General features: G+C 39.3%; 1 protein-coding gene across 2 annotated transcripts in view; it reads right to left on the bottom strand.

Annotated features, from left to right (window-relative positions):
• LOC149661437 (uncharacterized) overlaps positions 1–27019 on the bottom strand; it is a 94756-nt gene that overhangs the window by 4673 nt on the left and 63064 nt on the right. For both annotated transcript variants that reach the window (XM_089842955.1, XM_089842956.1), the window contains exons 3-4: positions 11030–11238; positions 210–342 (exon numbers count right to left, since the gene is read on the bottom strand). In XM_089842955.1, the coding sequence (XP_089699081.1) occupies positions 210–342; positions 11030–11238 (342 nt within the window). The remainder of the gene's footprint in view (positions 1–209; positions 343–11029; positions 11239–27019) is intronic.

Here is a 27019-nt window from a genome sequence, read left to right as displayed (position 1 = left end):
AACGCGCCCCCGAGAAAACTAATAAAAAAAAAGTTCACAAAACTTTGCGAGGGAAGCTCGAAGAAATGAGATTATTTCTTCTTTTAAAATATTCTTCCGACTATTTCCCTAGCGATGCTTTTGCGTCACCCTTACGTAAATGTTATTGTTAGGTCTGTTCTTAGAGTTTAGGCCTACTTGATTGGAAAATGAACATTTTAGTAACGTACCTCGAACAGCCATCGTTTTATAATCCTGGACAGTATGAAAACTAGAATCAGCCGAAACCTCGCACGTGAAGGTCCCTGAAGTGTTGGCAACGACGTCTTTTATGATAACCGTATCGTTACCGGAACGAGCCATCTATAAGGAAGGAAAAAATTATATATATATATAAGAAAGCCGATTAATTCGAGGAGGCTGTGATATAAGGGCCGTCTTAAATAAAGAGGGTATCGCTTTTCGCGGAAAGGAAAGTAATCACTCATTGTTACAAAAACCTCCGAGGGACGTTACGTATATCGCCTTCCAATATATGACCTTCCCGATATTCCTTAGAGAAAGTCGCCTTATTCTCTGACCCTTTTTGTGTTGCGTTCACAGCGGCGTTTTCCCGCTAGATATTGGCGCGTATTACGTGTATTTCTAAAAGGAATATTCTTCGAACTAAGACGTAGGTGAACCTAAAGTTATCAACTTGATTAAACGGAAGTTGATGATACCTCGAGCATCGAATGGATCATTTATTTATAGCTCTAAGTCTAGCTTCGGATTAATGTACTTTGGTATTAAAGGTAAGGACCGATAGGTGAACAAAGAGTCAAAAAACTGTGATTGATCCGTTGGGGGTCGATGGTTTGCAAACTATTCTCTCTCTCTCTCTCTCTCTCTCTCTCTCTCTCTCTCTCTCTCTCTCTCTCTCTCGCTTTCCTCTAACAATCGACGGTTTCCTTTTTCCATCGTCCCAGGTGAACTAGCGACACATCCCCCTTCCGTGGCACTAATTGACCCAGAGCCGACACGCGTCGTTGTTGGCTATAGGAACCATCTTCGCCAGCTTAACGGAACAGGCCGGAAGAAGGGCCAACCTCGACAACGCCTCTCAGCGGGAACTGGACGCTAAGAAGCTTCGACTACTACGTTGTTGTCACCCCATGGTTCTTGACGGACGCGATACTAGAGACACCCTGAGATACACGCTTCCACTTTCCTCTTCCGACGTTCCTTGAAAAACCAGGAGCTTCATTCCTTCCGTAAGAGTATGCCCGACTACGACCTGAAAATATCTTTGGGGCATTTCTCTTTCGATAAACTTGAAAACCCCCGAGTGGTTGAGGACTTTCACTTTCGGTGGTTCGAGATAAATCAGTCTCGACGCGAAAGGTTGTTCTTATATTCGAAACTAGACTATAGCTTTGGCCCCGGTTTTTAGAAACGAAGGCATCCTAATACCGTGCCCCGCTATCATCCGCCCCGTTTAGTTTCTCCCCTCGAGACAGATTGTCGTTGAGAAGTCTTCCATCTTTCTGACACAGACAAACGAAGCTCGGTGCCGGGGAGGGAAGCCCTATCGCAACTATAGCTATGGAACCTCCAAAATATGAATTGTTTCAACGCCTCTCGTTTCCTCGACCTCCCAATTCACTGGGATAATTTTCCCTTACAAAGTCGTATAGGACAATGAAGTAAGTATGAACGAGCTATTTCTATATGTCAAATCCCAGTCCCGTATTTAATCTCTTAGACTCTTAAGTTGAATTAAGATATATTACAGATGTATTTTTTCTTGGCCCTTGAACTTTCTCCCCTCGAGTCTAGACTTGAAGAGCGATCGGAATGTTATAGTTTCGTTCTAGTGAAAGCTAAGGCGATGGAATACGCAATGTTAAATCACATTAATCAGAAAGCAGTGCACGCGAGTAAAAAAATTGGAGGTTTATTTGCTTTTTGACAGATCGCACTCTCGATTAGTGGAGATCTCTTATTTCTTTTCAAATTAGATCTAATGCTATTTTGTTGTAGAATAAGAAAGATTAGACTTTAGTGCGCGGGAAGAACTTGGGGCGGACACTATTCTATTTCTTACAAGTCAAAATGAGGGCAAAAAGCGCAGGGGTAAGGGTCTACGGGGAATAATTATTTTTAATTGATAAATGAAATTCAGAGTGTGATTAATAATGGGTGAAAAAATCGGACCCAGGAGAGAGATTGCAAAATTCCTCTTGGCTGATTTATTATTTTCACTTTTGTCTTTGATATCGATGTAATGCGTCGGTGCACTTTTCAGCCTCTAGCGTTTTTTCGTCCGTTATATTGAGATTTTAATGCATGGCAAGGCATTGTGTTTCCGGTTTTACTTGCCTAAGACTAATTTCTTTTAACATATTTGAAGTCCATGTTAAGTTAATATATCTTGATGGCGTATTTCTCGAAGGCATGCGCATTTGCCATAAAAGAAACCAACGTCCATCGCCTACTGTAATCCCCATTTCTACCCGTAACTCGACTCAACAGGAAGGAACCACACAGTAGACCATTTTATTCCGGGTTGGAGGAGGAACATGTGGTGCTTCCTATGGCAGACCCATTCTTTTTGAACAATTATAGGGTTAGGAATATCTAGCAAAGAGTTATTCTAGACGACCTCCAACAAGAACGAAGGAAATAGCTAGAGGAATTCTTCACTTGTTAAAAGCTCATCCAGGTATCTTTTTCTGCCCATGGAGCCTAGGGCCTAGTTAGGCCTTATATAGTTCGTTTGAACCGCGTTTTCCTATTAAATTTTCAACCAATCTCTTCAGAATCTTCGTGCGGAGTCTTATTACACCTATCCTCTTCGAGAGCCTCCCGGCCTCATATTAAATTGGTATAGCTCGTCTTACCCGTGCGCCGGGAAAATCTTTACTTTTTTTATTATAGAAATGACGTTAGTGAAAACGGCCATAAGGTATAGGCGTTGCCTGGGATTTTTAATAGCCTTGCGGGTAACCTGCAGCTTCTCTCTTTGCTTTAATCCATAACCCCGAATCGTTAATTTCTCCATAGGCGGAGATTACATCTTTATCGAGTAAACGAGAAGGTAGGCGGATATGCTGAGTGGAATATTTCGAAACCTCGTTATTCTCTTAAATCCCGGCCGTTATTATTCAAGGAATAGCGTTGAAAAAGTATTATTCTGTTTGGTAACAGCATTATTCATATACCTATCATCTTTTTCAACCCAGCATTGTACTTGTTTGTCATTATTCCCAAAAATAATGCGAACAACCAGGGATAGAAACAGTTATTAACTTGAGAAGTAGTCCAGCAGTTTGTTTGACAACTTTGAATATTAAATGGTGGAAATTTTATTATGTATATTTTAACAGATTATTATCATCATAATCCATTCGAGACTGCATTTTCTACATTAAAAAAAAATAAAACAAGTAAAAAAGTTTTTAAAGGAATCAATATTTGTTAACACGCTTTCGCTTTCTCGAGAAAGAGTTTTTGTTTTCAATATACGTTCGCTTCCTTATACGGTCGACTGCATTATTTTTTAAAAGTATTCGCGATGTATATAACCAGGTGTAAATAAGCTTAACTAGAAAGTATAGTGTTTTAAAAATTAATACCCTTAGACACAAAAAGGAGGGGAAAAGAACAAAAAAATGGTAAATCAACTTACAAGACGAGACAGTAGAGAGGTCTTAAAAACTACTTAAAATTTACATTCACCCTTTCTTCTTTTAAGTTTTAAAATTTTAATTAAGAGCGGGTCAGGGGGCGCCCGTCGTTAAAAAGAAGGTGGTTTGATAAGGAACGAAGGAGGCGATATAGGCGTTAAATTTGAAATCCATACCCAAGGAAAAAGGGGTCGATTTCTTTTTTATCCATGCATGGAACGGAAGAAGATTGAGGAAGCCAGCGAGGAAGAGAGAATCAAGAATCCGTAATGAGAAGTGACGTGCGGGGGCCTAGAGTTCATCGTTTTTATCGTGTTTTTTTTATTTCGTTTCTCAGGGGAGTACTTAGTTTTTCTTCAACACATTTTCAAGCTATATATTTTTCATCCATAACAGTTTTAAGTCTTATCGGAAGGTTATTATTCGAAGTAAATTTATTTCAAGGATGCCTGTAGCTTTAATTTACCTTATTAACTAGGGTTAGGCGAGGAAATGAGGAACAGTTCCGTTACAGACATAAAAACTATTACGAACGTGACACACGGTAAAAAACTAGTTACTAAAAATAAACCTAATGTACTTTATGTACATTACAACTTAAATATCGTTTAATAGGCCTAATGCTTTTTGTATAACAGTTCAGTGTACAGAGTAGATCAGCTCAGTCAGTCGAGTCGGTTAGATCTAAGTTTCAATCCTAAATGTACTTACTGTAAATGACGATTAACCTAAATTTTAATTAGTACATTTCGTTTTGATCCGGGTTTTGAAGCTTCAAAGTTAAAGGGGTAAACACATCAAATAACCAACTCCCGTTACTTCATGAAATAGGCTTCGAAATAAAGATCTAGATCCCGGACTTGCTGCTGGTGGTTTATACGAATGACCGGTTTTCATTCCGAAGAAGAGTTTCTTCTCCTGGCCTGGAGCTGTCTTTCCGCCATATCGCTCGCGCGGTTCTTTGAATTAGCCATCTCTCCCTCTCCTTCCTAAGGCTCTTTCGACCCCTTAAGGGGTAACCCAGAGACATCTTCCTTGGCAAGAAATGTTCTTCTTTTCAGCAGCTATGGGATGACGGTGCGTGGAAGCGGTCCCCGCAAATATCCGATGAAGAATCTCTCATCAAAAATAGATTGCGTCCCAGCTAGATTCCCAGCGTTCTATATATCTACTCCTTAGGAAACGGTAAAGATGTATGGGGAAAGAATTTGGTATGGTACCCGGTATTGGAAGGAACGTGGGGAGGACGAGGCCTTCGCAAATTATTATCGTTGTTGGAGCCATTGTCGCTTGCCAACCTCCAAGCCAAAAGTAGGAAATGATGGCAGTTACGCGGCTTGTTCGAATCTAATTAAACTTTAGCGAATGCGTAATCTCGTTTCATGCAAATACCAAGAACCTCTACTCCCTCTTCTCAACACCTCGAGAAGTCGGATATTTGCCATTTAGATGCTGATAACAAATTCAAGAGTCGTTTAATACTTTTAGAAGAAACAGAAACTGAGCTCGCATATTTTATACGGCAGACACAGTGAGATTTATAGGCAACAGAAGACGTAGCTTAACAGTACGCGTCACCGCGCAATTTTCCAACTGTATTTTTGGCAACTGTCAGACTTGTCGGTGTTAAAGCTGGTTCACTCCGAATCTTTATCGTACAGCGTTGAATATTTCGTCCGGAACAAAATATTTATTTGCTTAGAGGGAAGAACGAGGGCTGGGATTTAAATCATCGCGATCTTGTCGAGAATGAGCTAGAATCGTTCCTGGGATACCGTTATCCTTGTTCAAAATGGGTGATTTCCTATGGGCATAAATTTGACTTCGTAATCTTTTGACGGAGAGCGTGCGAACGTATCCTTGACTGAAGCACCAACATCTCCAAGAACAGATAGAAGAACTATGAAAACGGGGAAGAATAAAAAAAAACGGAGAAAGACAACGTATTGGATTGGGGACTTTTTCGTCCTCCAGATGGGAATTCCGAGAATGTCCCTTATTTTTGACACCGCTGCAAGGTATGGTTGACTCCCTCTGAATAAATTCACACGAAGCTATTAAATTACGTGGTGAGTTTTCCGCACGAGGAATGGAAAGATTTGACACTTATTTGAGGATAACTTTGAGTTGATCTAAATTTTATAGTAGCCGTGGTTAAATGGTGGTCATTTAAGTATAGTGCCTGCTAGGGCAGCTTGCGTGGGTGAACAGATTGGGGCGTGGAAAATATTTCTTCTGAAAAAGTTATACCAGAGACGTAGGCCCTTAAATCCAAGAAAGTGCCGTCCGAGAGGAAGAGAGTTCAAAGGGAATGACGGTCGTAAAAACATTGTCATTTATGAAATTATTAGGGTCCATTCCAGATAGGCCATTCCAACGCGCGTACCCAGCCAATCTCTCCCATTCGCTCATTTTTTGGACTGAATAAAAACATCGCCTTTGATTTCTTTTTTTTTCCTTCCACCGAATTCTATTTCCCCTAGCGACGTTTCGGGAATGGATTCGCTATAGTTTATAAAATAGTCGGTGATGCAAATTTTATTACCGCGCTCGGCTTATGTCCGCCACGTTCTCTTCTTTCCCTTTGTCTTTTTTCCAAGGGAATAAAAAATATTCCAGTTCTCATTTTCAATACGTAATGATAGTTCGGAATCTTTTTTTTTCTGTTCGAGTAAGGCGGTATTAACCGCGAGTTTTCCAACACATTCCGTCCGTTGTGGAAGTTTTTTTTAATTGAATTGGAAAGATAATAAAGGATTTAATGCGAGAATAGAGATCTCAAATAGCCGGAGGGAAAGTTCAACTTGAAACTTTCTAAAATTCGCTCGCTTTCTAGTGTTTTTTATTTTCCATTATTTTGAGACGGGGAAAGTTAAATCAATTATCCAAAGGTTATTACGTAAAATAATTAAATTAAAAGTGCGTTTCGTTGTTTTATAAAATAATATTTTCGTTAATTCATTGGGTTTTAAACTTACAACCATAATATCCACGAAGCACAGATGGTACTACCATGAAAGTAATCGCTGTTTACATAGTTTAAATTCGTTTGTTTAAAGGAAAAATAAAATGTAAATTGTATTTTCCAAAAATATTCCGTTAATTTTATATATATTTTTAAGTTCTTAAAGTTGATTTGCGAAGCCAATACCAATTTTTGATTCATAAATCGCTATAAGGAAGTTTAACCAATTAGACATCATTAAAAAACGTAGAAATTCGGCTGACGGCCTTACTTTTATTTTCGTTCTCTTTAATTGACTAAAGAGTTCCCTATGGCTTTGTTTTTATAAAATTCATTCATTTTACACCGTAAAACATTCTTTAGGTCGTTTCATTCTCCCTTTAACTTATAAAGGATAATTACGCACTTACGATTCAGTATATAATTTAAGGCTATTATAGTAACACGCTACTAGAATATTTATATGGTTGTATTTTCGTGGTAACGAGAAGAGAAATGGGCGATATCGAATAGGGAGGCCTGTTTTTGTATCTAGGAATAGGGAGGCCTGTTTTTGTATCTAGTTACCCATTGTCCCTTCGTGGTATATATTTCTCCCTGACCAAAAACAAAGAAAAAAATAGTAATCGATCTCTCATTCGAAACCAGAAGAGGAGGAGGAGAGAGAGCGTCAGACACCCCTTACTTCCTGTTTGTTGTTCTTGCGGACGCCGTGTCCTCTATTTTAGTCTAAACAATCCACGTCCCGTCAGCCATCTTCCGTCGCACGTTCCTGAATCGAGCTTGCCTAGCCTCTACGCTTGATCAAGCGTTCAGCGAAGCCTATCGCTTCCTCTAGCCTTTTTCCACGTTCAACTATAGCCCATTTGCTTGATCCTCGGCTTTATTTTCAGCTGAATCTCCCAACCCCAATTTCGCATCCCCCTCTCTTTGGCTAGCGGACGATGGACATAGAGAGATACCTCTCTTTATATCCTGGCTATCGTGTCCGAGGATCTAATTCGTGAAAGGCAGACGGCGAAGAAACCCTACTAGGCGTTCAGTGGAAACCTATCTTCAAAAGTTTATAAACTAAAGTAATATAGCAATTGTCACTTTTCAAGAACTAGTTGTCGCCAAAATTATTCCTGTCGTTTTTCTTTTAAAGCAGTTCGCGCTGATTACGATTAAACTTATCGAAGGAAGTTCTAGGAGCAAACGCCAATAAAAAGCGCTAGTTTTAATTTACATTACTTCAACTTGTAGATTTCTAATGTCTCTATCTTTACATCGCGGGGTCGCTTCAATCCGGAAGTCGTCATCAAACGGGGCGTGACGTCATCTTATGTGTAGGTAGATAGACTTCTCGATCGAACGGATAATAATGCCTCAATCTCGACGCGGGGCTTCTTTAAGTATAGAAGCTCAGCTTAAAGTAGTTCGTTCGTGCGAGAATACCCATTCTACCTTGGTCGATCCCCAACCTAATATCTATCTGACCACCGAATATTGGACCAGGTTTTTCCCCTCCTCCCTTCTTGCCTGCCTTATCTGTTTTTAGCGACCGAGGATTGCGGGTTGCGGACGATTTGTTCCTGGTGAGTTAGGACACGTTTGGAGAAACCGAAGAACGCTTATAAGTTTTCTTTCATCCAACCACCTGATCATTTACTAAGTTGGCCAAAACTCCAGACTCGACTCAGACCTATTCACCATCCCTGATGCGATAATCTAAGCGCGGTAGTTTCCACGCGTCAAAACATCTAGAAAGGCTTCACCAATTTAATAACTTACAGATCTTTGTTAACTGTTTGATGGAAACCTTATGTTTTTGAAGTAAGGAAATGATTAAATGAGGTTTTGGGTTTCCTTTTTTTTAGATATAAACGAAGGGAAATACGAGATTTTTAAAGTTTTGTTGCACAACGTTTTATATAACAATGCAATTCCACGAAGTAACAATTTCATACTACATAGCATACAGCATGAATAATGTAACTTCAAACTTATTCGAAATTGAATTTCAAAACAAACCTATGTATGGATTTACGACGTCTTTATACCAATAACTACACCAGAGTTTCTACTAAGATAAGACTATCTGAGTATTTTATGGTAATCTTAATATTAAATTCGATGGGATCTGCGCATCTCTTTCAATTATATATTTTTTACCAACCTTTGAATCAGATTTTTTTATGTGTGTGTGTGTGTGTGTGCTTACTTCGCTTTCAAAGATTAAAGAGAATAACAGAACGGTATTGAAAATAATCCTGTATCTTTCGTCTTTGGAAACGAGACCTGGAAAGCGCCTCAAAACTATGCACGCGCTTCTTTTCAGCCTCGAGTCAACTTTTGAATGTAAACATTACCAGCGCGCGTTTCAATTTGAGGGGCCCATGGTATATGGGGAAATTAAATTTCAATAACTCGCAGCATGGTTCATTCAAAACAGTCTCTCGACAACTCGCTTTGGAATTGAAAACCGCTTTATTGATAAAGTAAGGTGAAACTTGGACTGTTACAGGTTACATCCGTGAACAACCTTCAATAAAGACGGAATAAACCGAAACAAATTATTTCAGGATGGAATGTTCTTTTGTATAATACAGTCTGCCCGTAGTTGACTTTATGCATTTAAATTTAGCATCGTCTGATTTCTCTCCCCCAAGCTTAAACTAAACCCATGTGCAAGTTAGATAATTATTAACATTAATTATGGCAAGTATCCCAAATCAGGTTTAGAATATGAGGAAAATGCTGTAATTAACATTCCGGCAAAGTAACACACGCACTGACAATCCGTACTCGTTCATTTTTATAAAAATAGCCCAGTAGAAATTTTACGAGACTGTAAAAGCGGCATACGTGTAATTTAACGTTCAACGTCGTCGTATCGTACAAGACGTTTATGTAATCGCGTTAGAACTGGCGCGGATTCCATTGAAATTCACTTTCACAAAGGATGTTTTCTAGGCCACTCGGAATAATGGCAGTGGCTGAAGCGAGACGGAACTACATCGGAAGCGCAAGGAAAGGGCCCCCCTCTAAACTCTTAAAGCGTTCCAATGATCATAGGCCTATATGCTAGAGAAAGGGAAGGTTTTCCGAACAGTGGAAGGTGCAAGCTATTAATTTCATTAGGCGCGTGAAATATCCCATTCACGCGTTCTCCTCGCTTTCTCTCTATTTCCGAGAGTGTCGCTTTTGTTATGATCCTCATTAAGTCTTTTAGGTAATCCTTTAATTGGGAAAGTCTTAATTGATATTAACTAAGTTTTGTCTTTGGGCAAACAGCGCGGCGAAACCCTATTATAAAACGGGGTACAACAGCGAGAGCTTCCACTGAATAGAGAACAAGACAACCTAAGTAATACACTGCCTACCAAGACTTTACTTGTCGAGGGGATGTAAACTCAAACCCAACTGTATAACCTATTCGGCAAAGAATGTCAGCGGCCTGCGTTGAAATTTAGAGCCTTAGAAAAGGTTTTCCTCACAAGAGTGGGTCATAATTTTACTCGCAATTCCTAGAGTTCTATCGAAAATTCATTGGAAAATTGATTCGGTTTAGTCCTAACTGGAGTATCTATCCCCTTGGACTTAGTACCTATCTAGTTTGTCGCATCTCCCGAGGGAAAATGTTTCGACCGACTTAGGACAAATAGTAAAAGGACTAGCTCTCTATTTATTTTACAGCGTCGTTAAAACTATGTCCGGTATACCTTATTCTTAATTTAAAATCCTGCATGAACAATAGAGGGGTTAGCCTCCCAAGGTGGCATACGCGGGTCCCCACTTAATTCGTAACCCTTGCCTCATTCTAGTATACCTCCCTTTAGTTCGTGAGTCAATGTTTAAAGCGAGTTGCCCCGAGGATTATAATATTAGTGGCTTACATTAAACTGACGGAAGGGGAAGACAGCGAGTGTGGTAGAAACTTTATAGAAGCGGGTATATTGCGTCATTTAGGAGCCAAGGCCTCGTAGAATAAAGTTTTACATACAACCGGGCCCCAAATGAAGAATGTATTTTTAGTTAACCTTTAGAGCAAAGTCATTAAATATGATTGCTATAGACTTTTGAACATACTCGGACTAGAGAGTGTGAAAGAATTGATGAGGTTACAAACAAAGGTAAATTAACTATTCAAAATGTATCAATCCGTTTGGGACAACGTCATGTAGATCAATAGGAGTTTGTACTAACTTATTTAAAATTTAAAAGACTCTCGTGGTCTGACACCATTAAATTTTACTGGAAAGTAGGTTAAGAATCTTTTGTTTCTCGCTTTTATCTTAGTTGAAAACTTAAATTGAATTAAAATGAACCCACGCACTTTCAAACTAAAAATTACTTTCAAATTTTAAAAAGGGAGATAGCAAAGTTAATTTCAACTAGCACAACTTAATAACGATAAGAAAAATGATCAACTTACGTCGACATCGACGCCTTGAAGTGGGAAGTATTGCTTTTGTGGATTTTCACTCGGCGTATATCTGAAGAATTCGCTATTATCTTTAATCCACTTCATCATGTAAAGCCTATCTCCTTCTAAATCATATTTGCATTTCAGTTGCACTTCTTCGCCTTGATCCACCTTATCCGGGACTTGAATTGAAATCAATCTGATCGACTCAACACCGGCTAGAAAAGAAAAGATAAAAAAAATGAAATTAATTATAATATAAATAAATATATTTATATAAAACACAGAAGCTAATTATTCCGAATTAACACAAACTCATAAGAAAATGCAAAATAATGAGATACTAAGATCGAGTTATCATTTGGTCGATTATGGAGGTTTCTAGACAAGTAAGAAGTGCAGGTTTTCCTAAGGTAACCTTACAAAGGCAGTAGTGCAAACAAACATACAGCCAACTGTATCTATGTGCAATAACTTATATAGTTCTTTTCGTCTTTGTTTCTGTATACCCTCGATTGTCGTTTCTCTCTCTCTCTCTTTACTCTCAGAAATGGATGCTACCTCCTAAGAGAACTCCTTTTTATCGGAACAAGGGACTAAACAAAAAAAAAACTGAGTGACCTTCTTGACAAAGTTTGTTCTTTCTTTCTTTCTAGAAACTTTGTTTTTCTCTTCTGTAAACCCGTATTAGATTAAGCCAAAGTATTACATAAATGAGTTATTTCTCCAACATTTGGTATTCACAAAAAAGTACTTATCTATCTTAAGAACTTCGGGTTAATTTACTTTCAGAATAACAGAACTCAGTTGCCTTTCGGGCTTTTGACACAAAACTAACGTAGGTGGGAACCTTATTAAAGGATTACGAAAGAGGAGAGATAGAAACTGAAAGTTTGGTTTTTGAATTATTATTTTTTTTCTTCTTTTTTCTAAAAACATCACTTGAAAAAAAACATCAAAATTCCCACGATTTCTCTTGCTTATCTCTTGAGTTCCCTTCCGTGAGTTTTAAAATTACAAAAGCGAGTACGTTTTCTAAAAGCTACCCATTTCGGTGCATACGAAATGAATAATTACTATAAGACAAACGAATTTGTAAGCATCCTACGGTAATTTACACAATTTAACACCCTGTACAATTACCTTTACTGATATAAAAATTAAATTATAATCCATGGATTAAAATTTAAATAAAAGCGTATTATTTAATTCAATTTTCTATTGAATATAATTTGAAAAAAAAGAGTAAAATCTGAGTAATCGGATATGACCCACTTAAAAAGTTCCCAATCCTGGATTAAAAAAGGAAAATAATTATACATATCGCGCGTGTAACCTAATTATCATGACTTCTCTCGAGGTGGCGTACCGTTAAGCCTTGCCAAAAAAATTTATACATTTATTAAAAAGATCCAATTGGGAAATTCAATCCTATTTCTTTAATAAGGAGGTTGCTCAGCAAAAAATGAGTAATTCAAAACCCGACTGACTGAATGAAAGAGTGCCTCTGTTTTTTAGTCGCGTGTCAGAATAAAAAAAAAGTAAAAAAAAAATTACAAGATTAAAATTAACGAAGTTTGACAAGCGACGTGGGATAAGTTTAATAAGCAGACGAAATTTATTTGAACGTGTCAACTGATTTTTATTCTGACGTATAAAATTTCTAAGTCAAACTTAAGAAAGCTAACATAATTCTTAAAAAAATTTAACAATAGATTTTGGAATTTTGAGATGAATTTAAATTAATAATTTAAAGTTAGAAGTCTCTGCATGTCGATAAAAATTGAAAACTTAATAAAGACTTAGACACACCTAAAGAACTTCCAAACGAATTTGTCACTTAGTTTTATAAGAAAAAGGATTAAAAGAGGTACATTGGCGACTTCCTCCAACGCACTATTTCGCGTTAAAAACGAGTATACCTGCACCTAATCAAAAAAATATCCTAAAGCAAAGACTTACGCAATCATTACGCTAAAATAGTTCATCAAAACAAAGGGAGCTCGCGAATAATTGTTTGGGCATTAATTTAATTACCTTTTTATCTCTTTCCCTATAAAAACAAAAAAATAAAATACGTACAATATATATAGAGAAAGGAGAAATTACTGCAGGGAGGTGGGTGTTTTTTTTTAGTATTCCTACGAAACAGCACAGAATGCAGACGAAAGAAAAGAAAGTCCTCCTTACTTTTTACCTAATAGAATTAGAGTTTGTAAAGAACGACAGGATCCGGGGGAGGCTCAAGAGGACGGGATGGAGAGAGAGAGAGGAGTAATGAAAAAGAGGTTTATCGTGTATGGAAGAGGAGAGAGACAGGAAAGACCGAACCTGTCGCCGAAGATTTCGCTCCCCGAATTCTTCTTCTTCTTTTTTTTTAAGTTTAGTTTAGTCCTTTAGCCACACGGGCAGGGAGAGCGTGTCTCCCTGAGAATTTCGTGGGTGATGTATTTGAATAATTTTGAAACTCTTCTTTTAATATATATAGAATTGGTATCTGCGACAATTGGTTGAAAGACATTCCGGTGACGACGATTGGGTGTTCGACAATTTGAAGGGTTGAAAATTGGATGTTCGACAATTGGGAGGGTTGAAAATTGGATGTTCGACAATTGGGAGGGTTGAAAAGTGGAGTTCGACAATTGAAAGGGTTGAAAATTGGATGTTCGACAATTGGAAGGGTTGAAAATTGGATGTTCGACAATTTGGAGGGTTGAAAATTGGATGTTCGACAATTGGGAGGGTTGAAAATTGGATGTTCGACAATTGGGAGGGTTGAAAATTGGATGTTCGACAATTGGGAGGGTTGAAAATTGGATGTTCGACAATTGGGAGGGTTGAAAATTGGATGTTCGACAATTGGGAGGGTTGAAAATTGGGTGAGCGACAATTGGGAGACTTTAAAAATTGAGTGACAATTTGATATCAATGAAACTGGCAGAGCATCAGAAGAAGTTTAGATCTTTTCTGATATTTTTAATCCTACATATATTGTAAATAGGAAAACATCATTTAAACTGACGTCATTTCCAACGTGGCCCACCAAATTCTCAGGTCCTACTAAGGACACGCAATCCCTGAATAAAAAAAGAACGTGTTTCGGATGTAAAGCACGTAGAAGGCGAAAAGGAAGATGCGAGGGGGACCAAAGTAGGGAAGAAGGAAGACGCTAATCCGCCAGCAAGATCCGTCCACTTTTACTCCGAGATAGAAAAGAGATGCAACGTAAATAGCAATGCAGTTTTTTAACTCCCCACTGTCGCTGTACTAAAAAGGGTGGCGTTGGAAACTGGAGAGCGTTTGGGAGAACGGGAAGAGAAAAAATTCTATCCGCGAAGTTCTCTATTTTAGAAAACGGTCGCTTGGCACGGAGATGTCACGTGACGTGAGTGCCGTGAATTTTTCCCGTCTTTTTTTCTTTGCATTTTTTGAAGCTCCGTTTTTTATATATACAAAATTCATATTCTAGAGCTTTCTTCCCACTCTCTTTGATTTTAAAATTTTTATTTTAAGTGGATTAACTGGAAGATATTAAGTTATGACCTCGAATTTCAACACCATCTTAGTGATGAGTGAAGTACTCGCTTCATAGCACAAAATTTAGTTTTTAAACTTATTTAATCAAGAAAATATAGACTTCAACTCCTAATAGAGAAAAGGTTACAGCCCCCAGTTCTTTAAGTTAATTCTCAGCGGCACTGATCCAGATACCAAACATCGTTCTTTAATCAAACTTTGTTCCTCTTCTATAGAAATTTGGGTAAATTCGCTAAGGAGTTTATATATAGTTCAGTTATATTAAGCCAAACTTTCAATATAACTTCGCAACTTATAAATTTAATTTACTTTTTCTCTTATCAAATTATTTCCACGTGCATTATTTTCTAGTAAAAAATATTGCATTGTCGAGTTCATTATTTTTCCACGAGATATTTTTTTTTTCCAAAAAGAAATTCAAATTATTCCAATAAGAAAAAAAAGGTAGAAAAATTGCGCGGAGCTGAAATTTTTGGAAATTGAATCTTTAGTTAAATTGAAAAGACGAGGAAATTTTAAAGTAGTTTAAAATAAAAAAGAGAGAGAGAGAGAGAGAGAGAGAGAGAGAGAGTGAAGGAATAACCTTTATCGAAAAACGGCAATTTTCGAAAGGTTCCCGCACCTCTTAACCTCATTAAAAAATCCATTATCGCTTTCTGCCCAGTGAGTCCTTTCTGCTAGTTCGCTACTTATTTCTAAGATAATTAAAACAGCTCTCTGCAGTTCTCTATATACTCCTTTTCTTTAAAAATATAGGGAGCTTGTTGAATAATGGCCTTCGTCTATTTTATAATCCGTATTTATCGCAGGGCGGATACCGAATACTTAAAGTATATTAAATCCGGCCTAAAACGATTAAGATTGCCCCGAAACTAAAGCCCAGTGAGAAAAGTAGTAACGATACAACAATAAGTATGTCAGTGAAAACTGACAAAAATTTATTTACAAAAGAGTAGACTTCCAACTGAGCTCGAACGCCAATAGAGACACACCTTCTTTTTCACCAATCATGGTTATTAAAATTGTTTCAAACAATGTTAATACTTCTCATAACGACGATACTTTTAAGAATATGCGATACTTTTTCCATATTTTACGGTATGTCCGCGGTAAAGATGGTTTCAGCGTGCCAAGGTAATATAACTCAGGGATTACTCTCTCGTCCGTCGTTTGTTTCCAGAATGACGTGGACCACACGCTCTTCCCCTTGCTCGGCCGAGAAAATTAAACTAACAAGCTTATTCGGAATTGAACTATAATCCACCTCAAACTCGCTTCGTTGTCGTTAAAGCGTGCGGGGCCCCGCCGGGAGGGCCCACCAGTGAATTGTTTGCAAAAGCGAGAGAGAGGTAGGAAATTAGGCTATGGGTGGGCGGGGGACGGAGTATATATACCTTCATTGCCCGTAGTAAGGAAGTACTCGGGGAAGCGAGACTTAAGGAATAAACTGCTATTGTGATTAGACACTGAATTTAATCGGCCCGAGCGGGGAATGCCATGTCAGAAGCTCGGCGTAATGAGGGCGAGGCGCCTATAAAGAGGAACGTAAGCCTTCATAGAACTAACTGCTTTAGGTCACCAGCTCCATAGAAGCTAGGTAAGAGTCACGCGGTTGCCTATTACTGGAACCGGAAGTTGACTAAACTGAACCTATCAATCTCATTACTTCCCCGGGTTTAATCCGATGAATTTCAAATTTCGACGCTGCCACACTGGTTCTGGTTCGTTTTGAATGCGCGAAAGGAGTATGTAAATAAAATGAAACATGGATTTACAATCTTCGGGATAATTTTCTTCCATGGGTGTACGGGAATAGTGAACTCTGGCCTAGGTATAAGAGGTAGACGGGTGAATTTCTCTCTATTGTCTTTATGGGGCTCTGGGCTGCCGCGCCTCCTCGTTTCCCCTTTCGGTCTTATATAGAAGCGCTTTTGTTCTCCAGGTTCCCGTATAAAGGAAACGAGGGGATTGCATCCCCCACCGTTTCCGTCCAGGTCATTTGTTGCAGCTGGCTTTCCACGTCGGAACCGCTTCAAAAACTCTCCGTACGTATTTCGATAGATCCACCGGCTTTAATAGTCCGGCTTGTAGAAGTAGACCTCTAACTGGCCCGGCCCCATGCATTGATAGAGTCTCTCTCCCTCGCTCCCTCATACATGCAACTTTCCTCCGCGCGCGCTTGAAGCTAAGCGGGGTCGCGATCGCACGAGACATTTCTCTTTCCTTTTCCGTCTTGTCTCGACGACCTTCGAATAGTTATTTCTGACCTACATTTTAAAGTCGCCTATACTCAAACGTCACGGGAATTGGTCGTGTCGGAATAATATATACGCCGGACTTCGTGGCTTGACGTCAAATCTAAGACGACCTTTAAATCGATACCGTAGATTCCTCCGATGTATTTAGTCTTTCGACCGGAAAATAGTCGGATTGGTACTCGAGTTTCCAAGATCTTGGCACTGAGGTTCTCAACGCCTTGTCTTAATGAATGTTGACAAAATCCCCTCATCCTCGGTTCCATCTTGGACCGAGAAACTAGGAAGGTTTTGGTCACTTCAAATCTTCAATTTTTCATAATTTCTCCAAGGGTAGTTTCAGACATTCGAAGGCTATACGTTACTCGTCTGTCATTGCTAGAAATCGAAACGTTCTATTGTATCTCCTAGAGTTAGTTATTGCTCCAGGATGTCGAGCCTCAAGCCAATAATTCCGACATCGAAGAGGATCTCGAATGGCGGGTTCGTACGTGCGAACTTTACCCGGTAATTGAGCGATCTCGAGAAGGGCTGAAAAGCGGGTTGCGCATGTAGAGTCGAGTCGAGTCGAACCAAGTGGGCATTCCACAACGTTGCGCCCCAGATCCGCTAAATGGCCTCCTTTAGTCCCGGAATAATACGGATCCAATTTATAGTTCCGCCCTGTGTAAGCCCTAGAAGCTCGACATCCGAAGCGCTAAATAGCATAATGCGTAGGAACTGGCGATTATTCTTTCTTTTCTAGTGGTCCTATAGGTTTGACCTTTTTTTTATCCATATCGCGGGGATTAACTCGCCCCCGGTTACTCCATCACTGGAGTCAATTAAAAGAGTTGGCCGGGAGGTTTTCCTCGTCTTTATTGGCTCATTAGGCCTCCGACTAGAGGATAAATAATAGCGTATGGTAAACAAAGTAGCGCCGTTCGATCTAGCTTAATAATTCAATGCACCCGAGGTCCGCATTTTTATACGATAATAGAATAGACGGATTACAAGCGAGAAAACGGACCCGTAGACGATCTAGAGGAGTTCATAAAGCGGACACAGTTTCTTTGTGGTATTTTCTCGAGATACGAAGCTTTTATTTAAATCTCTTGTTCGATGAAAAAAGTCGTAGTTGAAACTAATATTTTTCTCGTGAACATCGGGTATCGAATATCTACCAGATTGAGGGAGCAACTATGAACCAATTTTTTTTAGAATAAAAATGTCCTTATACTATGTCGTTTTTCTCTCTTTTTTTGGATATTATCTATTGATTAGATAATAAATAATTCCCTCTTTATGGATTTTTGCGTTTGTAATTCGACAAGGTTATCCGAAAAGTAATCATAAACGACGTATAATATGCTTCGATGTTATTCTGGTTGAAAATGCGATTTCGGCAAGGAAACCAAAAATTCAAAGAGCAGTATGTCGCGACTGGTATTTTATCTGGAAAAATATTTATCATACAGATTGATCTGAGAGTCGAGTTCAGCTGGTTGCGCCAGTCCCGGTTTGCGGATCGATTAGTATGTTCCGTTTCTTTCAACTAACTACTTTTCGGATTTTTCTACCAATATTTAGAGACATCTTTGCTTTATCGGAAGTGAACAATACAGGGTTAGCTAAGGCTAGAAATACAGCGATTAACATTAACAGTTTGGTGGGGAGAAACTGCAATTTCGTGTGGTAGGTTCAGTGTTTACTTCCTCACGAGTCACATTGGGGTGTATGTTTAATTTATTATAACCTCTCGCTAATCCATTTCTCCTTCTCGTTCATGAAGCTAGACGCCGTTTATAATTGCGTCCGTGTCCGTGATCTATAAACGGCCGCGTTGGAACTCATAAAGCGGAATAAAACGCCGTAGTTGGTTTGAGGAAGCTTGATGCCTCGTTGTATCCCATAAATAAGCCCAGGGTCCTCCCGTTTCTGTTTGAGCTCGGGGTCTTAAGAGATCTACTACCACCGGGGCCGGGGCAAGATTTCCCGCGCCAAACCACCCGTCCTTTTCGTGGGGGAACCAAGACGGTGGCGTATGTTGGTTGGAATAGATACTCAGTCACTCCCTTCCTCTCGGATGGGGCCCCGGGGCGGATAAATATACGAAGAGGAAAGAGGGGCACGACTTGTCTCTCCAAGTTGCCAAGTGCTTTTTCCTATCCTCGCCATATACCCTAGCTGACGGAACCCCAAGTTTGGTTGAGTCTTCTACAGCAATTCTTTTTCTTCTCTCAGGGTATCACCCTCTTCTCTTTTCCAGCAGTCCCTCTGACTCCTTCCCTATCCTCGGGGGTGGGTATAAAAGAGAAAGGTTTTGAAGCGACCCCGCGTTTGGCTATATGCATCGATCCGAATCTGTTTGCTTTCTACACCTTTGAAATCCTTCGGTTCGGTATTAGGCCGTACGTTAGAGCCCAATGGGGGAACGGAAGGGGAACACGTAGTGTGGACGTTGAAGAGCTCTATACGGATGAATAGCCGATACGTTATAGAGGGCAGAAATAGACGAAGAGTTTTCGCGTCTGAATTTGTAAGCTTCCTCCTTCTTCCAAGTCCCGAGGCGCATTTTCCTTAGGCCTATATCGCTATCAGCACGCTCGAGCTATCCGGCGGCGCCTCTTATAATATTTGCGTCAACAGAAGCTGAAGAGGTTCCCTGTCATCTTTATCCGAAGACACGGATTCCTTGGCCTTCTACCACCAAGCCCGACGCACTCGTCTCTTTCCCAGATTTATTCCGAAGCCCGTCTTTTTTCCTTTCCTACAATTTCTAGACCTACTTTCCAAAGTGAGTGGTTTTTCGTTTCGAGAAACGCACTAGCCTTCAGGAAGGCCGCCGTTCCTGACGAAGCGATTCGTACCGACCGTGATTTTAAGAGAGGATTCTAAATCACGAACGATACTAGTTGACGGGCCACGCCACTTCGATAAGCTTTAAGCATTTTTTCCGCTTCTGGAATTTTTCGTTTCTTAGATTGAGTGCGCGAAAGAGCGAGTGAACTGAAAATTTTGCGCGGGCGATGGAGCTAATATTGAAGGAGTACAAGTTTTTCAAATTCGATTTATGCGCACTTGAACTGTATCATATTTTCTTTCTGACCAATCAAAAATTTCCTTAAAAAACGATCTATAAGGAAGAAGGCTTTTAACCGGAAGCCATCATATTTACAAATTTGCGCTAGACAATTACATCCAAACAACGTCAAAGCAGTGCACTTGCAAAATATAATAAAGAAATACAAAAAAGAGTGAATTTTCGATACAAAGACATGATATAACCCTTTCTCCCCTAATATAATTCTTGGATAATGACTATAGTTTCATAATTTCGCGTTAATATACGTCCGAGTTTACTATTTTCGGATGAAACGGGTCAGGAATCTCCTATTCCCGGAAGAGTCCTTCCTTTAATATCATTTCTGGTTTTTTTTTCCTTCTGAAATCAATAAGATCGTTTCTTTTTCAAAGAAGAGAGAGCGAGAGAGGTATCTTCCTAGGAAAAAAATAACTTTTTGTTTTTTGAACTGCCTATTTTTGAAAAAGGCCAAAGAGTAAAGATAAAAAAGGCGAGCTATAGGAGTTAGGTGAGAGAGACGAGAACGTAATGGCTTAGGCGTTGTCGTGTTTATACTCTTACACTCGCGACGAAAGAAGTACGAGTTTTCGTGCACTCTAAGCCGCTAATCTCCTCTAAACCCTCTTCCAGATCGAAAAGAAAAGAAAAATCCCGAAACGCTAAAAAGTGTGAAGACTTCTTTCTTCGAATTTTAAGCTTTTATACGTAAAGTCTTCAAAAAGGGAAAAAAAGAAAAAAAAAAAACCAAGAAGAAAGTGGAAATATAAATGGCGTTTCTGAGTTAGACAAACGTAGCCCCGAGTTAACCCCGGGCTAGGGTAGCGAGACTAGAGCCTTTCCCTTGATTTATCGCTTATAGGCCAAACACATTTACCATGTAAGGAAACCTCTGTCTGTAGGGTGTTAAAAGTTTTTAGGCTTAAGCCGATTTGAAACCTGGCAGCATGCAGTTCCCGTATAGTTGACAGGCGCAGCGCCCGGTTGCTGTAATAGAAAGAGCCAGGAACGAAGATCATCTCGCTTCTCCCGGAGCTTTCCTCGCACTTCCTCTTCTCTCCCATACAGGGTGTTTGTCAAAAATTCAGAGGTATATTCCATATGTTAAAAATGGCATATTATGACACATTTTCTAGAAACACCCTGTATAAGAGTAAGGTTTTCCTTTTTTTTCCGTAGTCTCGAACCAATCGCAGTTCGGACTGGGCGCACCGCGTGGTTAGCGAGATACTGACAGATATTGACAGCAAAGGAAAATCGACTGCAGTGAAAGAGAGCGAAGTAACGGTACGTATAGTCGAACGTACTGTACCTCGCGACCATCGATAAACGAATTTTAAATCTTCGCACGTGCATTAACGTTCGGGCTCTTAGAATAGGCTTCGGTATTTGGCGAAACACTAAGTGAATGTCGACCTGGAACGCCAAGCTTCAACCTTTTAACGTTAGCTCTAACCATATAGCTTTATCGATCGTGCGAGTTACTGGCCTAAAGACCACTCCTCGAATACATCCTATAATACTGAACTCCCTTTAATATAATTCCCTACGATGCCTTGGAAAAAATGTATGCAAAAAGCTATCGTTTCCGCACGAAATCTATTGACAGATTAAAACCACGCTTAATAATTCTTACTCCAACAACACTTTCCGTTTTCTCATTCCTAGGACTCGATTTCCTTTTTTTTCTCTCTCTCTCTTTCTCTCTCGTTGGCAACGATCGCTTATAGATCGGAAAAGCAAACTAACTCTTTTTATAATTCTTTAGCAAATATTGAAGAAAGTTCTCCTTCGTTTTTCGTTAGTGAGCTACACGATTTTTAATGGAATAAACATTAAGGAATGGTAAGCTATATTGAACTATCCCTTCCCGTGGAAAAGTAATATTTTTTGGGTAGCCCGTATGGACGGGAGTCGACGTATAAAGAGAGGGACACAAATGATACGACGAATGATAAATGGTGGAGAACATCGAGAAAGCTTTTAGATTTCGCTTTATTTCGCTTCTATTTTTGTCGTTTTTCGCTAAGAATTTACTTAATAGGGGAAAAGGCTTTTAAGGTTTCGCGGGAACCCTAAGATAGATAGACTCGGCATGGGTGTATCCCCGATTTCTAGCTAGCTGCCCACCGCTAACATTAATTCGCCTTGAGATTAATAACAAAGTTCAACGTTCAGCGTCTCTCCCACTATTCCATATAGGTTAACTAACGCGAAGTTATCAAAATGAAACGAATCTTTTAGGCTCATTTCGTCTAATAACTTTGAACAAAGTAGGCATAGGCGAATATCCCGTTTTCCATAATTTCGAGTAAATATATTGGTCGATGGCTTTCTCCAAACAGGGAATAGACGAGAAGACCTCTAACAGATCGGGAAATTCGACAATCGTATAAATATAGATAGTCGGTTAATTCGGAACGCCTCGATAAGTCGACTATATATATATACTTTAATGCTTGGTCTTGTAATGCAAATGGGTAATCCAACTTGAAATTTGCAGGGCGGTTTGAAAGCGGGCAGTTACGGACCAAGTTCTAAGACCTTTTGGTTAATGTTAATACGTCGTCTTCGAATTAGCCTTTCAGTGTTCGAGGCTGGCCACACTATAACTCCAAACCGAACTATCCGAGAGCAGCTAGGAGCCTCGCTAAGCTTATTCAATCTCTCTCTCTCTCTCTCTTGTCTCCCCGTCGTGTTCCAGCTGATTGATATTCGTCACTAGTCAACGGGATTGAATCCGAAGGAGCGTTAGGAGGAAAGACGGCACGCGATAATGATCCGAGTCGCTTTCGTCCCGCGTTATATAATGGTCCTTTTACAAATTTCTACTAAAACCCAAGGTTCCTGGAAGTTATGGGTGCGAGAACTATCATTCTAAAGAAAATAAATTAAGGATTTGTCTAACGATGGTGTCAAGAAACCCCCAGAGAGAAAAAAATTAAAATATTTTAAATTACTTTAGGAAGATTTACGGGAGTACTGTTCTTAAACCATTACTTCAAAAAACCCTGATGTCCTTCTACTATTCCAACCCCAATACGTCGCCCCTTTCGGCCACCGATGAGATGAGTCGCTTATTATTCTCGCGCCAAAGAGAAAGACAAGTTTGGCGTTAAACGTCGACCATACCACATCCAACTCCCAATTTGGTATTCTTCGGGTGTGCGCGCCCGGAAAAGTCCCCGAAAAGTTTCATCGCTCAAAGACAAAAGGCGCTAATGTAACAACGATTTTCCGCCACAGAAGAGCGACCCCCTAGTAACCCTATATGTATATATATAGGAGAAAAGTCTGACCCGGCTTGGCGAGTAACAATTGATTTTTGGGGACTATTTTTCCGGAACGGGTAAAAGTCGTCGTATAATAACCTTACGCCTTGTCCGCAATGTCCCGGAACAAATTCGTTTTAAACTCCTTTTCCCGCGCGCGAAAATTCGTCCGAGTGGGAAGAATTTCTTCTTTTTGATACCTGTAGTTGTCCAAGTAGCCTTTCGCCAACCACGCCTCGATGCCGCCCGCCCTGGCGCGCGCGCGACAATCTATTTTTTGTTTCCCTCCCTTCCTGTCACGGCGATTTTCCCGCCTTTTAAAAGGAGACAAACTTTTTAATTGATCGCCTTTAATTCTTTCGTCATTTGGCGAATTACAAAGTTCCACGCGCGACTCCCACCCAATTTCCATAATAAATTGTTTTAAACTTAACTTTCCTTATTTATGATGGATCGTAAGCTATGTTTGGATCGAACAAAGGATTTTACCGTTCGTTGAACGCGAGTTGAAATGAAAAGTATTGTCCCTAAATTTCATCTTCTCTACGAACACGCGTGTGCAGTGGATGAAACCTTTCTACAGAGTCTAATGGAGAATATATGGTGGGTGTCATTGTTACCAACGCTTGGCAAGCATCAAAAAGCTCTTAACAAAGAACCGTAACTATATAAATTATTAAATTTTTATTATTGTATTTCCCATACTACGTTGAAACATTATTATGCAAGTAACAAGGAAGCTGGCCAATTGAAAAGTATTTAAATTTGTGCCGCTACCAAATTAAACCAATAAAACCGAATCAGTGTTTCAGTAAGTAACTTTATGAATATTAAACAAAAAAAAAAATATTTCGTTACTGTAGTATAAGAAAGGGTCTATACGCTTTCATCATAGCGTCAATCCGAATGGAAGAGAAAAGCACTCTAGGCTGCTTCTGATATATTACATTCATTGCTAGGACATTCTCTATATGTAATCTCGCACCTTACCAAAGAAAAGAAGTTGAACTTATACTCTCTCTACCAGAAATTGAAGTTCTTCTATGGATTTTCTTCTTAACATAAACAGTGGACGAAATCCGGTTTGAACATCCGCTAGTCGGTCGGTTGGTCGCTGGCTCCCGTCACTGCCTGGGGTGACGTTTGAACCACGGTAACCTTTTTACCCCGGGTCACCCGTAAACGAAGTCAGAGTATATATAGGTCTATAGCTAAAAGAGAATTTTTCCGAGCGCAAAAACTGTGAAACGTGCTTCGAAAGGATGAACTATTTCTCTTATATTTTCTTCCAGGGAAAGGAGAAAAAAAACTGAGATAGAAATAAGAAGAAAAAAGAGAGAGGAGGGAGACCAACGCTGAGATTCGAAATAAGGAGACCTGGATTCAAGAAGTGTTAAAGAAATCGCGGGGATTGGGTGAAATCCGTTCCGAATACATTGCGCATCGCGTGGAAAAAAGTACACGCGTTTTTGTAATAACGGGCGAAGAGAGATGAAAAACGGGGAAAAAAAGAGGTCAGCTTTACTCGGATTTGTAAAAAGGAAAGTAAGTCCCCTCTGCAAAAATAGATCTCTTTGAAAGTCAAGGCGACGACACGATGTTGGAAAAGAGTTTTGTGTGAAAAAGAAGACTGCTTGAAAAGGTATCCTCGTACCTGTTGATACTTATAACCTCACACGAGGGAGCTTAAAAATGTTGAAAGGAAATTCCGGAAAAATCCCGAGTTTATTAGATTCTAGAGACTCGTGTCACCTCAAAGAAAACGTAGGGCATTGCAATTCAATGACGCGCCTATTTCACGTGGCCGGCTTTGTCAATGCATATATGATAGACGTTCACGAAAATTCTCTATTAAATTGATATGGTCGATAACGAGTTGACCTTACCCAACTGTTTTCTTGTTTTTCTCCTTGAAAAATTTAATTCCAGTTTCCGCTTTCTTTTTACTACCCTCCGGCGATTAAAAATTGGACAAGAAGAAAATAAATGTCAACATAAATCTTGTATTGTTTACTTTTAGACGTGATATTTTCTAATGAAAAAAATGTAGGTGAACTGAAATCAATGGGTACGTGTATTATGCGTATCAAAGTTTCTTGTTGACGCTGAATATTTACATAAAAAAGAAAGTTCGCCTTCGATCTATGACGGTTTAAAGGCCGAAGAATGAATGAAAAGGGAGGATATGCAAATAGTGATTAAATGTTCAAAAGTTTTGGGAATCACAATTTTTTCTACAATGATTTCCCTTCATGCATTACAGAATAATTCTCCTTAGTTGTTTAGTATTAATATATTGCTAAAATATTCCTATCATATATTATTAAAATATTGAAGTTTCAAAATTGCCAAGAACTATTTTAAAAACATGTAAGAAGTGTCTTAGGTGTCACGTTTCACTGTCTTGTAGTTATTGTATTATTAATAAAGGATCTCAACTCTTCTTTTGTCTTATTAAGTATCCTACAGCTTTCAGTGGGTGGCGAGTTCCGAAGCTCGGCGAAGCTCGGTGTATCGATAATCGTTAAGAAAATCCATAAACGAACAAAAGGGAAGTAAAATAATAACTAGACTTCACCTGTAATGGGCTTCCAGCGAAAATCCCTGTGGTCAAGAGAGTGGACACTTGAAAATAATTTATATATGTATAAACATCCGTGTAAGGGACTAAAATGAGAGTACGAATTGAATATCCAACCCCTCGTTATTGGTGGCGTGTTTGTACTCAATATAAAGACGAATAATGAGCTAGTAACTAAAACTAAGCTAATGTTATTCGAACCCCCCTCTCTTCTTTTACGAGGGTTTAAAGGACCCCCTGGAATATCGAGATAAATCCTGAGATGCCTACTAAAAAAATAGATGGAAAGGGTAATTTTGGTTAAGTCGAGCAAGAATCCCTTGTTAAATTAGGCCGAAGTAACTCTCTTTTCAACGCCAACGTGTTTTTTTGGGTAAATCTCGCGCGCTCTTGATAAATGACTCCGTCATTTCCTATTTTTCAAGCCAAAAGGGGTGTTTCTTTTTCTCCTCCAGATTCATGAGAGCCCATAAAGGCCTTTCCTCTCCTTTCTTTCACTAGACACGTCCTCTCACAGACTCAAAGTGAAAGCAAGAGCCTTTATACTGGACGAGACAAAAGAAAGTCTCCCAAACCACCCCTAAATTAATTGCCAGGGGAAGGGACGATTGTACCCCCATACTTTTTAGACCGGACATATATGTTTTTATATGTATATAACCAAAAACCGTACGCTCATAAGGGTCAGAGATAATTTAGCCAAAATAATAGATTCCGTTATCATTCTAAAGTTTTATTTCAGTTCTATTCAGCAATATGGACGGTAGTAGTGATAGCTATATAGATAGACATTCATCCAAGATGGCGGCCACGTTGAGACTTGTACTAGCGTGTTCAAACACCCCTAGATCACTAACCTAGGTTCCTGGGAGCACGTGAAAACGAGGGAACAGGTCATAGTAACACAATTAAGGCTTACAAAACAGCTTGACACCGTTTATCGTTGGATGATGGGTTGGACGCCATCTTGTACTAATGTCTATCTGTATAGCTATCACTACTGACGGTCCATACTCAGATGTACTCTATAAGTCCTTATCTCACTCGTCAGGGATAATCTAACAGAAAATAACTAGAAGTCCCCCAGAAAAAAAATACCCAATTTCCCGGACAATGTTGGAGTCTTAAGTCCTCTGGGAAACGTTTTAGTGTTCTTTATAGCAGTTAACGACTGTACTTAATTTAAAATTAAGCTTAAAAACTCCATTTCTAAACAAGTTAGTTCGTTAAGGGTTTTTTGAGAACGTTTGAAGGCAAGAATGCGGAGGTAGGAAAAAAGGGGAAGGTAAACCC

The sequence above is a fragment of the Phalangium opilio genome, unplaced genomic scaffold (assembly GCF_054372755.1).
Source record: "Phalangium opilio isolate 3A_F unplaced genomic scaffold, DU_Popi_V2 ptg000070l_1, whole genome shotgun sequence".
In the NCBI taxonomy this organism is placed as follows: domain Eukaryota; kingdom Metazoa; phylum Arthropoda; class Arachnida; order Opiliones; family Phalangiidae; genus Phalangium; species Phalangium opilio.
Note: the sequence above shows the minus strand (reverse complement) of the source record. Positions and strands in the feature narration are given on the sequence as shown.